General features: G+C 42.8%; 1 protein-coding gene across 1 annotated transcript in view; it reads right to left on the minus strand.

Moving 5' to 3' along the window:
- Positions 1-16492, minus strand: part of snd1 (staphylococcal nuclease and tudor domain containing 1) — a 990315-nt gene that overhangs the window by 923431 nt on the left and 50392 nt on the right. Inside the window, exon 9 of the mRNA XM_059987006.1 lies at positions 4475-4565. Coding sequence (XP_059842989.1) covers positions 4475-4565 — 91 coding nt within the window. The remainder of the gene's footprint in view (positions 1-4474; positions 4566-16492) is intronic.

The following is a 16492-nucleotide window of genomic DNA, read 5'->3' on the forward strand; positions in this document are numbered from 1 at the left end:
ATGTTTCAGTAGTCTTTCACAAAATCCAAGTACAGGCATTTATTTATAACTGCAGTGTTCAGTTCCAGTGACAACTTTGCAGCTAAGGAATCATACCATTCTGCAAACTGTAAGAGCTGGAGAACATTCTGTTCTGGCAGTGTGTCAAGTAACAATCATGCAACAAGTACCAAACAATGAACAACTAAGTCTAACCACTCACCACAAACATCAAACACATTCCCATTGCCAAATTTCCACCATCAATTCTACCTTATGCCTCTTCCCTCCCTGCAGAGCAGAGAAAGGGGAAGGAGGGAGGGAGGAAGGGTAGAGGCCTCAGTTCTTATTAAAGATTGATCAAGTGATTTTTAGATATTAAGAGAATGATGGAATCAGGTTTGGCACGAGAGATGGGGGGGGGGGCAATCACTTTTGTTAATTCCATGTTTGCTGAGACATTACTTAGCTACCTTCTTTGATCGTTTAATCAGCCGTAGCACAGTTGGACCGCAGGTGGCACTGCTGCCTTACAATTCCCATCACTGCAGTTCCATCCTGACACCTGGTGGCACGTGGAGTTTATACATTCTCTCCATGACCAAGTATCCACCAGGTGCTCTGAATATCTCACACATCCCAATGCTGGTAGATCACCCAAGTGTAAATGAGTGGTAGGGATATCAGGGTGGAGTTGTGGACATGTAAGAGAATAGACTGAATGGAAATAAGTAGAGAGGTGGGACAGATAGCAAAGACTTGATTAGCTGAATTTCTGCCTCCACTATAAAATAAGGATATGAAATACAAATTGGCCTGCTCTATTTTTTTTAATTCTAGGGAATTTAGTCACAGGTCACATTTTGTAGAAACAATAATTGATTGTGCCTGATCTGACTAAAATGCCATCTTGAGTCTGAGCCATAAACTAAGGACATTTATGCGTTCAGAGGCAAAAATCACAACTATTTGCAAAGTCAATTTATCATCAAAGTACATGTATATCACTATATACAACCCTGAGATTCATTTTTGCAGGCATACTCGATAAATCCAATAACCATAATACAATCATTGAAAGACAGCACGGATCATGATGTGCAAGCAACAAAAAACAACAAACTGCAAAAAGACATAATAATAATATTAATAAATAATGCATTAAATAGAGAACATGAGATGAATCGTCCTTGAAAGCGAGTCTATAGTTTGTGAAATATTTCAGTGAGGGGACAAGTGAAGTTGAGTGAAGTTAACCCACCTGGTTCAGGAGCCTCTGGTTGAGGGACAACAACAGTTCCTGAACCTGGTAGTGTAAGTCCTGAGGCTCCTGTACCACCTTGATAGCAGAAGCAAGAAGAGAGCATGACCTGGGTGGTGGGGATCCCTGATGATAGATGCTGCTTTCTTGCGAGAACACTCCTGGTAGATATGCTCAATGGTGCAGAGGGCTTCACTAGCGATGGATTGGGCCATATCCACTACCTCTTGTAGGCTTTTCTATTCAAGGGCACTGGTATTTCCACACCAAACTGTGAAATGGCCAGTCAATATACTTTCCACTACATATCTGTAGAAGTTTGTCAAAGTTTTACGTCATGCTGAATCTTCACAAAGTTCTAAGTACAGGCACTGCCATGCTTACTTTGTAATTGCAGTTACGTGCTGTGCGCAAGACAGTTCCTCTGAAATGATATCAAGGAATTTAAAGTTGCTGACTCTCTCCGACTCTGATCTCCCAATGAAGACTTGCTCTTGAACCTTCTGTTTCCTCCTCCCAAAGTCAAAATCAACTGCTTGGTCTTGCTGACATTGAGTAGGAGGTTGCTGTTGTGGTAGATTTTCAATTTTCAGGAATGAGAAAATTAGCCAACATCCTAGCTAATACATCCTTCAACCAACATAATTAATAAATTACCAGGTCACTGCTGGTAGGAGCATTTGACTAAGTAACTATGAAAAGTCTAAAAAGGATGTGCAAAACATTATGAGCATAGACATCGCTGTCGGGGATTAGGTATCCTTTAATGAGTGACTTAGCCAGTGACACCCAAATCCTACCCAACACCTACAAGGCATACATCAATAGAATACACTCAACTCGCTTAGCCTGACAAATACAAATACTTTATTGTCACCAAACAATTGATACTAGAGCGTACAATCATCACAGTGATATTTGTTTCTGCGCTTCACGCTCCCTGAAGTATGCTCCGCTACTCCTTCTGAAGTCAACAACCAATTCCTTCATCTTGCTGACGTTGAGGGATAGATTATTGACTTCGCACCATGCCACCAGGTTCTTAATTTCCTCTCTGTACTCAGACTCATCATTACCCAAGATGCAGTCTACAATTGACACCATCCAGAATGGAACCCACTTCCAGCACATTAAACATTTACCACTTCCAGCATTAAAAAAAAAATGACTACCCAAAACCAAAATTTAAGGAATTGCAAGGACTTTGCCAAAGCACCTCCCAAACCCATAAACTCTGCCTGATAGAAGGATCAACTTTATTTCCCATATACATTACAATGTGTTAGGAATTAGTCATGTTGTCGCAATAAGACACAAAGTTTGGGGGTGTTGTGGACAGTGTGGAGGGCTGTCAGAGGTTACAGTGGGACATCGATAGGGTGCAAAACTGGGCTGAGAAGTGGTAGCTGGAGTTCAACCTAGATAAGTGAGAGGTTGTTCATTTTAGTAGGTCAAACATCATGACAGAATATAGTATTAATGGTAAGACTCTTGGCAGTGTGGAGGGTCAGAGGGATCTTGGGGTCCGAGTCCATTGGACACTCAAGGCTGCTGCATAGGTTGACTCTGTGGTTAAGAAAGCATATAGTGCATTGGCCTTCATCAATTGTGGGATCGAGTTTAAGAGCCGAGAGGTAATGTTGCAGCTGTACAGGACCCTGGTCAGACCCCACTTGGAGTACTGTGCTCAGTTCTGGTCACCTCACTACAGGAAGGATGTGGAAACTATAGAAAGAATGCATAGGAGATTTACAAGGATGTTGCCTGGATCGGGGAGCATGCCTTATGAGGATAGGTTGAGTGAATTAAGCTTTTTCTCCTTGGAGTGGTGGAGGATGAGCGGTGACCTGATAAAGGTGTTTAAGATGAGAGGCATTGATCGTGTGGTTTTTTCCCAGGGCTGAAATGGCTAACACGAGAGGGAAGAACCTTAAGGTGCTTGGAACTAGTTACATAGAGGATGTCAGGGGTAAGTTGTTTTTCTTTAAAAATGGAGAGAGTGGTGAGTGCGTGGAATGGGCTGCCGGCAACGGTGGTGGAGACAGATAAAATAAGGTCTTTTAAGAAACTCCTGGATAGGTACATGGAGCTTAGAAAAACAGAGGGCTATGGATAGCCCCAGGTAATTTCTAAAGTAAGTACATGTTCGGCACAGCATTGTAGGCTGAAGGGCCTGTGTTCTGCTGTAGGTTTTCTACTATAAAAGTAATATGCAATCATACAGACTGAAGAATTATATAAAAAGTTAAAAGTACAGATATGAAATTAAATGTGCATAAATGTAAACACTGTGTGTATGTGGAGGAGAACGCCACCTCTATATTCCTCTCCAAAACAGAAACTACACCAAACTGGAATATGTTACCACTCCTTTATTAAATTTATAGCAAAATATAATCCTGGGGGCACTCTAGAATGTAACCTTACATTTTAGAGTTTCCATATTGAAGGTACTTCTCCCCCCACCCCCCCAAACACCAAATGCTTTTGGTTTTCATAATGTGAAATTTTGATGTGCACTCTGAGGCAGATCGTCTTCATAAATGGCAATTCTTGGAAGTATTCTGTGGGAAATAATTTCTGGAGTCTTTTGAGATAAACAACTTTAAAAAGTCACAAATAAGAGGATCATGAGATTCAAATATCAGTGACAGAGTCAGAGAGATACAGTATAGAAACTGGTCTTAATACCCTTAAGGCCATGCTGACCATTAACCACCCATTTATAATCATGTTAATCCCAGTTTTCTTTACTTTTAATCCTCGCTACATTCCCATCAACTCTTTTCAACACCTGTTAAATACTTGACCACTAGCTACACATCTGATTTTCATTTTTAAGGAGTTCACTCTGATTTATCACTCTGGATTAGAAAGAATTCCCCATTAAAATAAATTGTTACAGGACAGAATCATGTCTGGTACAGGTAAGCCTCCAAAAAAAACTTTTAAGTAAAAGATGGACACAGTTTAGGGACTTCTAGCAGTTAAGCCCCAGTGTACTGAGTTCCTAATCTCATCCAAAGGTCACAGGATAGTAACACCTCAGCCAACTCAAAATTTGAAGGGAAATAAAATTCAAAGCTTATCACCTCCACAAAATTATGCTCTTGAGCTCTCCAGTTCATCACTGAAGAGAACTTGACACATGCATTTTAAAAAAGAACAAATAGCAAGTATGTAAAAAAAAACCAATGTACATTTAACCACTGTCCACTGTTGATTTGAACTAACCTTAGCCACAAAATGCTTGTCCTTTTGGTCCATATTAGCTGTTGGAGCCACATAATCTTTCCAGATCCGAAGTTTGCGCTCTTTGGCAGATCTGTCAACATAAAAGAGTATTCAAGTGTGTTAAGATTTAGGTTAGGAAAAAAGAATGAGCCAGTTAACTGAAGTGCTTGTGATTTAAGTTAAAGCTAAAAATGACTTTTTCCAAACCAGAAAGTGAACAAGATGTTTTCAACTGAGTCTTATTTGTAATAAAGTGATGAATTCAAAACTTTTAACAAACACCACTCTTTTTGGATTTGACAAGCGGGATGCAGATAGCCTCCCTGGCTGAGCTAACTACAATTGCAGGTGGTCACCAACGTCTTTGAATATGGAATAGACCATTTAGAGGTATGAAAAGGAAAATTTCATTCACATTTAGTATTGAATCTTTGGAGTTCTCCAAAGGGCTGTGAAGGCCTAATCACATGGTTCATTCAATATGCAGAATTCTTTTGATCTTCATTTTAAGGATGATGAAGGATAGGCAGTCAATGCAGGAAAGTAGAATCAAAAAATGGCAGAGGAAAATTACAGGGGTTCAAATCAAAAGGTGCAGTAAATTCTACTTAATTGGATAACCAGTTTAGCAGACAGTTTACAGGTGGCCCCCGCTTTTCGAACGTTTGATTTACGACAACTCGCTGTTACAAAAGACTACATTAGTATCTGTTTTCGTTAACCAAAGAGGATTTTCGCTTTTACGAAAAAAAGACGCCCACTTTATACATGTGTTTACCCAAGAAAGACTACAATGATCATGAAGCCTTGTGCGGACAGTTGTTTGCGCATGCATCTGATAAGTGAAACTACACTGTACCCACAATATTTCTACTTTATATAGGGTGTAAATTTATTATATCATTCCTGCTTTTACTATATGTTAGTGTTATTTTAGGTTTTGTGTGTTATTTGCTTTGATTTGGTAGGTTTTGTTTGGGTCTGGGAACGCTCAAAAAATTTTCCCATATAAATTAATGGTAATTGTTTCTTCACTTTACGACATTTCGGATTACAAACGGTTTCATAGGAACACTCTACCTTCGGATTGCAGGGGAAACGTGTATTTGGGCCAACACTTAAGAACAAAAACTAACTGAGAAAATAGTGGGGATTCCCTATGTTTATTTGGAACATTATGCTGCTTAATTGGGGGCAGGAGCATGCTGAACAGTTTTCAACGAGTGTCAGACTTTTGTCACCACACCAAGCTTACAGAGAGCATTTTTGAAATAGCTTCAGTTGTGTGTGTTTATGTTCAAAAAGCAATGATTTCTTTCACTGATACATAGTTGCCACTGTGGTTTTAAGCACTCAAACTTGGGAGATGCCAGAAACAGTTGGAGTGAAATTGAAACTATTTCACTACTTCAAGGTAGGAAATATGAAAAATTTGAAGGTATCAACAATCATTTTGAACATTACAATGAAAATGAAAATTTAGAGGATGTAATCATCAATAGCATTGTATGAAGGCAGTCCATTAGCTACACCAGATGCCTGCACTGGTTTAGTTCATTACTCAAAGGAATGTTGAAACTACTAGAAACTAATAACTTATTCTGTTTTCATTTAAATCAGGGATAGGCAACCTACGGCCTGAGGGCCACATCTGGCCCCCGACCACAAGCAAATATTGGGATACTTTGCTCATCCAGCCCGCGAGCGATTTTTCCTTATTCTCAGTGTTTCACACTGATGGACATGCATAGCGTCTTGTTAAACTGGCCCCAGGTTCCATTTTGTTTCAAACCAAACACTGGTATATACGAATGACGGGAAGGCAGACTACCTTATTAATATGTATTAAATACTCTCCGTGTACGCGCAGGTTTTCAGATGGGATTGTTCAAATTTGTAAACAGAAACAGCGTCACTGTGTTTTAACAAGAAATCCATGCTAAATATCCAGATACTTACATGTGCTACGATACCTGTTGAATAACTCGCATTTTGAAATAAAATTGAAGAAAAAAATTCCAATGGCAATGAATGCAAAATGCAGGAAAGTAGACACTGCGTGCTGACACTTGGACACCAGATTAGACACTGGGACACTTCACCGAGCAAAATGGGAAACCAGTTTGTCTCATTTGCCTAGAAAATGTTGCTGTGAAGAAGGTGGCAAATATCAGGTCACATTATGAGACCCGCCATAGTGGAAATTTTAACAAGTTTACTGGACAAGCAAGGAAAGATGAAGTTGAGTGAATGAAGGCGAGTTTCAGAAAACAAACGTCACTTTTTGCCAAGAAAAGCAGTGAAAATGAAGGAAATACCCATGCTACAAAGTCTTAAAACGTATTGCAGAAAAGATTAAGCCTTTTACAGATGAAGAGTTTGTCAAAGAATGTTTACGGGCAGTGGTAAATCTTTCTTTTCAGGACAAACCTTTATTTGCATCTATCAGCCTGTCAGCAAGAACAATCACACAGCAAGTTGAAGAAAGTTGAAGAAAAGTTGTTTAAGGGATGTCTGCAACAAATTGCAATGTTTTTTGATTGCGCTTGATGAGAGCACAGACTTGAGAGTGTTTGCAGTGTTTGTGCGAGGAGTAACCTCAACTTTTCATTCTGAAGTAATGTCAGTGCTTGACTTCTATAGAAAATATATTCGTCCAAGTGGGAAGTATCCTAACTTAGTGGACCATGCAAAAAAGATGGCATCATTGTTTGGCAGCACTTATCTGTGCGAGCAATTATTTTCAAAAATGAAGCACGCCAAGAACCATTTGAGAACAAGACTGACTGATCCCATCTGGATAATGTCTTGCTCTTGGCATCAACAAGTCTGACACCCAATATTGAGAAGCTTTAAAGCAACAAACAGCATCAAGTTTCACATTGATTTATCGACTGTTTGTATTAAAATTTTCTTTTTTATTATACTTAATTTACCACCATTCAATGCAACATGTTCATACGTTTTATGTTTAAAGATTCTTTGTGTCCTTTTAATAGATTCAAAAGATTCCTTGATTGAAATAAACTGCAGCTAAACTGAGTTCTTTACTATTTGACATCCTTGGTTAAGCACAAATGATTTTCTAGCATGCATTATTCATTAATTTGAGGCAAAACATAACTAGATGTATTTAAATGGATAATTCCCATATTTCAAGTTTTTTTATGGCATTTATCTGGCCTACTGTCCGCTCATTAATACGCGATCTGGCCCACAGAAGCAAAAAGGTTGCTGACCCCAGATTTAAATACATAATTTGTTAGTCAGTTAAACTGTAGTCTCTTTTTTTAAGTATACCTTTTTAACTATTTCCACAAAACTTCAACTAAGTGGGACAGCCGCTTAATTGGGTCAAAATGTACTAGTCCTGATGTGTCAATTCAAATTAACTAGAATCCACCGTATATGAAGCTGGCTAGCCAAGAACCAAAGCCAGCAGTACAATCTTGTGCAGACATATGGATGGAACAAAATAAAGGATGATTTATGTTGCTCAAAGCAGTTGACCAGACATTACATACGTCAAATGCCAAGCTCCAGATGCCAGTAAGACTTTTACTCAAAAATTCTAGACCACACCAAGCTCGCTTATAATATACTTCTGGTGTCTAATTCCTGTGGTGCACCTCAATTCAGTCAGAAGTGCATAAACATCATATACTTGAATACAGGGTTAGCACTGAACCCAATTATTTCTGCTCCAGTTTTGAAATTGGATAAAGGTAAATATGACATGAACCATATAAACGTCAAGTTTGAGAATCTCTAATCAAATGAGGGTTTTTTCTGCAAGGAAAAGAGAGACAGCAGATGCTAGAAGCAAAGCACAAATAATCTGGAGTAACTCAATAGGACGAGCAGCACCCGTGCTTGTAAACTTTTCAATGTCTTCGGTCAAAATGCTGCATCAGGACTGGAATAATTCCTTCCTACCCTTGTTTCACACCCTTCCCCCAAAGATGCAGCTCAAATTACTGAGTTCCTCCAACAGAGTTTTATTTTGTGCAGCACCACTTCAAGCGAAGTGAATTGCACAGCCCTTTATTTCAAGTGTGTTTTAAACTTCAATGCCCTTATCATATGTGATAAGTTGATAAAGTACTTCAAAAGACTCACACATTGCTTGTAACAAAACAGCTGATCAATCACAAATGCAGACTCTATGACAAAAGGATAAATAAGTATAGATGTAACATTGTCAGTTGTGTCTGAAATTACTTTGTAGCTCATCTGTAACTACACTCAACTGGATTCCACAATTCAAAATGTAAACATGGGACAGCAAGAAAAGAAAAATCTCACTATCTGTAAGACAAGCACTCAATTTGTAACACTTGCCTTTTTCTGAATTTCAATAGAAACTTTTCTTTTTGGTTTAGCTTCATCTTAGTTTTATCCTTTTCATCATTATTGTTTGGCAATTCTTGCTTTTTATGTTATAGTCCATTCAGCTTTTTGATCTACAATCAGTCTTTGCAGAATACACTTCATCTTTAAATGAAACACCATTGTTTCAAAAAGAAACAACACAGATGGTGGATCTTCCCTTGGAACAACTTTTCCATCACTGTAAAGTATCTGCTCTGATCAGTTGAGGGCAGGTACTCAGATTTTTCAATCCTTCAGCCTACTTTACCTAGTTTACTTGGCTTTGCTTTTATGCCTGCCACTTAAGTTTAAAATGCTTTTTATTTTTGTCTCCCAAACCAAACACAAAATTCAACTACATCATTGTTGCTGCTACCAAGCAACATCTTCAAACATCATCACAATAATCAGCCCTCGCCCATTGCACAATTCTTCATCAAGGAAAAGTGCACTCTGCTCAACTCAGAACATAACTTTTCACTTAGGCTGCCTCTACTGACCTGATGTTTCAGTCTATGCAAATTAAGATGCTCCATATAATGCCCTCACTGACACCTTCTCTGACAGCCCTTACCCACCACCTTCTTTCAGCTGATTTTGGCTTCAGCTCCATTACCTTGTGTTCCCCATAATCAAAAATCTTCTGTACTGACCAAAGTCATAGACAGAGTACAGCACAGAAACAGGCCCTTTGGTCCTTCTAGTCATGTTGAACTATTCAAACTATCTACTCCAATCAATGTGCACCGGGACCATAGCCCTCCTATCACTACCATTCATGGGCCTGTCCAAACTTCTCAAACATTGAAATGGAGCTTGCATGCACCACTTTTGCTGACAGCTCACTCCACTCTCACACAACCCTCCAAGTGAAGAAATTTCCCCTCAAGTTTCCCTTAATATTTTCACCTTTCACCTTTAACCCATGACCTCTAGTTGCAGTCTCACCCATACTCAGTGGAAAAAGCCATCTTGTGGCGACCCATTTCCTGCCACATCCGAGCCGACTCACAATTAGATAGCCTACGGGGGTTTGCGAGCACAGAGCTTTGGAGCCTCTGCGCCATGGGGGGCAGGTTGAGAGAGGCTTAAAAGTGAGGCTGAAGATTTCGAATAAAGTTTTTTCCTTCGACTGCAGTTACCGACTCCGTGTCGTTATTTTAGCGCTGCGTGTAGCACACTGCTACAATTGGTGACCCCGACAGTCCAAACGATTTTTGGACCAGAAATGACCGACGCCGCCTCTGTTCATGCGGTTTCGTTGAAACTGCCGGGTTTCTGGACACAGCGCCCGAACCTATGGTTCCAGCAAGCCGAAGCCCAATTCCACGTTCGCCAGATCACCTCAGACGACACCCGCTACTACTACGTGGTGAGCTCCCTCGACCAGGACACAGCGGCCCAGGTCGCGGAGTTCGTACAGTCGCCCCCGGCAGACGGCAAGTACACGGAATTCAAAGCCCTGCTCCTCAGGACTTTCGGACTCTCACGGCGCGAGCGGGCTGCCCATTTACTGCACCTGGATGGCTTGGGCGACAGACCTCCATCGGGTTTAATGAATGAGATGTTGTCTCTCGCCGACGGACACACACCCTCCCTCATGTTTGAGCAGGCATTCCTGGAGCAGCTGCCCGAGGACATATGCCTGCTGCTGTCTGACGCGGATTTCAGTGACCCCCGGAAGGTGGCAGCCCGGGCGGACTTGCTGTGGAACGCCAAAAAGGTGAGCAGGGCGTCCATTGCACAGATCTCCCAGCCACGCTCCCGGCAGCAAACCAGTCCAGGCCCGGCCGCAGAGCCCGCCAACCCCCGGCCCAATGAACACTGGTGCTTCTACCACCAGCTGTGGGGCGCAGAAGCCCGCCGTTGTCGCCCGCCCTGCAAGTTCCCGGGAAACGCCAGGGCCAGCCGCCGCTGATGGCTACGGCGGCTGGCCATCGGGATAGCCTCCTGTATGTGTGGGATAGAAGGTGGGGACGACGGTTTTTGGTCGATACTGGGGCTGAGATCAGCGTTTTACCTCCGACGAGTTACGACACCCGCAGCAGGGCACCGGGTCCCCCCCTGAGGGCCGTGAATGGCAGCACAGTAAGGACCTATGGCACCCGTCAGGTGCAGCTACAGTTCGGCTCCAGCCAATTCACGTGGGACTTCACACTGGCCGCCGTAGCCCAACCGCTTCTGGGTGCGGATTTTTTGCGGGCTCACAGCCTACTGGTCGACCTCCCCAGGAAGAGACTGGTACACGCCGAGACCTTTCAGACGTTCTCCCTGGGTTCAGCCCAGTTGCCAGCCCCTCACCTCGGCTCCATTACGCTGTCCGACAACGACTTCACCAGGGTCCTGGCGGATTTCCCATCAGTTCTGGCACCGCAGTTCACAGCGGCCATGCGCAGGCACGGCGTACAGCACCACATCCTGACCCAGGGACCACCCCTCCATGCCCGCGCTTGGCGGCTTCCCCCGGACAAGCTCCGACTGGCGAAGGAGGATCCCGCAGCAGTCCTGGGCAGACTACGCGAGAAGCTCGGTAACCTGGCCCCCATACCCACTTCACAGCACGGGCGGCACCCGACCTGCGTACCCAAAGACCTACAGAACTGTAAGTTTGTGTTTGTACGAAGGGGCGGGCATCGGCCACCGCTGCAGCGGCCATACGAGGGGCCGTTTATGGTGCTCCAGAACAACGGGTCCACGTTCGTGCTGGACATTGGGGGGAAAGAGGAGGTTTTCACGGTGGACCGCCTCAAACCGGCCCATGTGGACCTGGCGCAACCGGCCGAGTTTCCAGCACCTCGGCGCAGAGGCCGACCTCCCAAGCAGGTTCTGGCCCAGTCTGTGGTCATTGGGGGGTGTATCGCCGGTTCTGGAGGGGGGGGGGGTTATGTGGCGACCCATTTCCTGGCACATCCGAACCGACTCACAATTAGATAGCCTACAGGGGTTTGCGAGCACAGAGCTTTGGAGCCTCTGCGCCACGGGGGGCAGGTTGAGGGAGGCTTAAAAGTGAGGCTGAAGAATTCGAATAAAGTTTTTTCCTTCGACTGCAGTTACCGACTCCGTGTCGTAATTTTAGCGCTGCGTGTAGCACACCGCTACAATCTTACATTTATCCTATCTATGTCCCACAATTTTGTAACCTCTATCAAATCTCCCCTCAATCTTCTACAGTCCAAGGAATAAAGTCCTAACCTATTCAATCTTTCCTTGTAATTCAGGTCCTCCAGTCTCAACAACATCCTTGTAAATTTTCTCAGTCATCTTTCAACCCTATTTAAATCCTTTCTATAGGTTGGTGAACAAATTTACACAATATTCCAAATGAAATACTCCAATACTCCAAACCAACACCTTATAGAACTTCAACATAACATCCCACCTGCTGTACTCAAATACATTGGTTTATGAAGGTCAATGTGCCAAAAGCTTTAAGACCCTGTCTACATACTTCTACTCTGAATCTATTCAATGATTCAACTTCCAAAGAACCAAAACAAAATTCCAAAGATTGAAAATTCAAAATAAATTTCTTAATTATCTTTAACGTTGCTAAACCATGCCTTTAGTTCTGGATCACTGTGAGAATAGAGAAAAATAACGTTCACACTCTCATGTCCCCTCAGAACCTTGCAACTTCCAATAAAACATCTATCATTTCATATGGTAAGGTCTCGATCCAGGGAATCAAATTAAAGAATCCTTCTAATCCTTATAATTCCACTAAGTGTCTGGTCAAATAAAGAAAACAAAATGTGCAGAGCTCACCAACCAAAACATCTCTGTCACTCTAATCCCACATTTCATCTGCTGGCCCGCATGCGAACATTACACTGCACATACAATGACACCCCAATACAACATATTTTAGTCTTTCTCTGTTTAACAAATATTGCTTTTCTATTCCTGCCAAAGTAGATATCATATGGCTGAATATTAAACTCCACATGTCAAATTTCCGCACAAACTGAAAACCACTTGTATGAACTTACAGCCTTTGACTTCAATAGACTTTACTACTTTTTGTCTCTCAGGTAATTCAGTTGCAATACGGTTGACTCCCTTCATTTAAGCACATCTCCAATAATTCACTATCCAACCTTTCCATTATCCAAGCAGTGATTATGAAATCCTCAAACAGATGACTTGCAGTTTCCACTTGCCAGGCCACTTGCTGAGGTCCTGGTTTCTGCACTCCCTTTAAATGCATCCTGCTCTGTGGGGGCACTCTTGAATCATCTTGTTCCGTTTTCCTCACTCATTTTGAACCTATCAGCTTCACTGATGCCAAAATGAAAATCCATAGTGTTTTCTCTCAGTAGTCAATCTAATGGACATAATAATCTGTTATCCACAATTCCACAAGTTCTTAATATATTGACCTTTAAAGTGACACCCTACAAAAATGTCTCTTAGAAAGAAAGAAATTCCCGGGCCCTGACTGGCTCATTTTTACCATGGATGTCCATGCAAGGAGGCCTTAAAGCTGTCCACTTCTTTCTCAAAAGATCCAACCAATTCCCCTCTACCACCACCCTCGTCTGCCTGGCAAACTTAGTCCTCACCCTCAACATCTCCTTCAACTCCTCCCACTTTCTCAAAACTCAAGGGGTAACTATGGGCCCCTGCTATGCCTGCCATCTGTTTGCCTACATAGAATGGTCTATGTACCAATCCTTCTATGGCAATACTGCCCAACTCTTCCTAGACTATATTGACAATTGTACTGATGCTGTTTCATGCACCAATGCTAAGCTCATCAATTTCTTCAACTTTGCCTGCAACTTCCACCCTACCCTTAAATTCACTTGCTCCATTTCTCTTCCCTTTCTCCACTTATCGAGAAAAACCGTCTGCTGACATTGTCCCATGGCTACCTTAACTATACCTCTGCCCACCCAGCCTCCTACTAATCCCTTTCACACGTTCCTTCGTCTCTGCTGCATGTCAAGATGAGGCTTTCATTTTCAGTTCATCAGAAGTGTCCTCCAAAGAAAGTTTCTCTTCCTTCTCCACTGATTCCACTGATGCTGCCCTCACCCACATCTCCTCTATTTCCCAAACATTGCTGCACCCTTAACAATGAAAGCTCCTCTTGAGCCTCCATAGCCAACACATCATTCTCCACAGCTTCTGCTATCTTCAACAGGATCCTACCACCAAACACATCTTTACGATCCCCACCTCCAACTCTCCATTTTCTGCATGCTATACCTGCCCATTCACCTCCTCTTTCACCGCCATTTAGGGCCCCAAATAGTCCTTCCAGGTGAGGCAACACTTCACCTGCGAATCTAGATAGATAGATAGATACTTTATTCATCCCCAAGGGGAAATTCAACATTTTTCCAGTGTCCCATACACTCTATTGGGGTCATCTATTGCATCCAATGCTCCTAATGCGGATTCCTCTACAATGGGAATTCCCAATGTAAATTGGTACACTGCTTTGTTGAGCATGTCTGCTCCACCTGCAAAAAGCAGTTTCCTGGTGGCCAACCACTTTAATTCCTATCCCCATTCCTGTTCCGACATGGGCTCCTCATTTACCATGGAGTGTAACATCTCATATTCCACCTGGAGAGCCTCCAACCTGATGGCATGAATATAGATTTCTCCTTCCAGTATTTTTTTCCCCTTCCCTCGTTTCTATTCCCCACTCAGGCCTTTTACCGCTTCTCCTTCTTCCCTTTCCCCCACGGCCCATTCTCATCTCCTATCAGATTCCTTCTTCTTTACCTTTCCCACCCACCGAGCTTCACCTATCACCTTCTAGCTCTCCCTCTTCCCCTCTCCCACCTTTTTACTCTGGTATCTTCCCCTTTCCTATACAGCCCTAAAGAAGGGTCTTGGCCCAAAATGTCAACTGTTTATTCAGACCTGCTCAGTTCCTCCAGCATTTTGTGTGTGTTGCTCTGGCTATCCAACATATGCAGAATCTGTAGTGTCTACAAGTACACTCATCCATCCATTCATTCCCCTGTACTCACATCACTTGATGTCCCAAAAGAACCTCATAAATTGCTCAAATACAAGTACAATGGATTCCATTTAATTTGGACATCAGTTAATCAGGGCAGAAACTTATTTGGAACAACCGTTAAAGAACAAAAACTAATAGACAATAGGTGCAGAAGTAGACCATTCGGCCCCTCGAGTCTGCACCGCCATTCTGAGATCATGGCTGATCATTCACAATCAATACCCAGTCCCTGCCTTGTCCCCATATCCCTTGATTCCCCTATCCATCAGATATCTATCTAGCTCCTTCTTGAAAGCATCCAGAGAATTGGCCTCCACCGTCTTCCGAGGCAGTGCATTCCACACCTCCACAACTCTCTGGGAGAAGAAGCTCTTCCTCAACTCTGTTTTAAATAACTGACCTCTTATTCTCAATCCATGCCCTCTGGTACCGGACTCTCCCAACATCTGGAACATATTTCCTGCCTCAATCCTATCAAATCCTTTAATTATCTTAAACGTTTCAATCAGATCCCCTCTCAATCTCCTCAATTCCAGCGTGTACAAGCCCAATCTCTCCAATCTCTCAGCGTAAGACAGCCCTGCCATCCCAGGAATCAACCTAGTGAATCTACGCTGCACTTCCTCAATTGCCAGAATGTCCTTCCTTAAACCTGGAGACCAAAACTGTACATAATATTCCAGGTGTGGTCTCACCAAGGCCCTGTACAAATGCAAAAGGACATCCTTGCTCTTGTATTCAATTCCCCTTGTAACAAAGGCCAACAATCCATTTGCCCTCTTCACTGCCTGTTGCACTTGCTCATTCACCTTCATTGACTGGTGAACTAGGACTCCTAGATCTCTTTGCATTTCTCCCTTACCTAACTCTACACCGTTCAGACAATGCTCTGCCCTCTTGTTCCTGCTTCCAAAGTGGGGAACTTCACATTTATTCACATTGAATGACATCTGCCAAGTATCTGCCCACTCACCCAGCCTATCTAAGTCTCCCTGCATTCTCCTAACGTCCTCTTCGCATATCACACTGCCACCCAGTTTAGTATCGTCAGCAAACTTGCTGATATAGTTTTCAATGCCCTCATCTAAATCATTGACATAAATCGTAAAGAGCTGTGGTCCCAATACAGAGCCCTGTGGTACCCCACTAGTCACCTCCAGCCAGTCTGAGAAACACCCATTCACTGCTACCCTTTGCTTTCTATCTGCCAACCAGTTTTCTATCCATGTTGAAACCCTGCCCCCAATGCCATGAGCTCTGATTTTACTCACCAATCGCCTATGTGGCACCTTATCGAATGCCTTCTGAAAATCTAGGTATACAACATCCACTGGCTTACCCTCATCTAACATCCTTGTTACACCCTCAAAAAACTCCAACAGATTAGTCAAGCATGATTTGCCCTTGGTAAATCCATGCTGGCTCGGCCTAATCCTATTTCTGCCATCTAGATGTGCCACTATTTCGTCCTTAATAATGGACTCAAGCATCTTCCCCACGACTGACGTTAGGCTAACAGGGCGATAGTTCTCCGTTTTCTCCTTCCCTCCCTTCTTGAAAAGTGGGATAACATTAGCCACTCTCCAATCTTCAGGAACTGATCCTGAATCTAAGGAACATTGGAAAATGATTACCAATGCATCCGCAATTTCCTGAGCCACCTCTTT

Source organism: Hypanus sabinus, chromosome 13, assembly GCF_030144855.1.
Source record: "Hypanus sabinus isolate sHypSab1 chromosome 13, sHypSab1.hap1, whole genome shotgun sequence".
NCBI classification, from domain to species: Eukaryota; Metazoa; Chordata; class Chondrichthyes; order Myliobatiformes; family Dasyatidae; genus Hypanus; species Hypanus sabinus.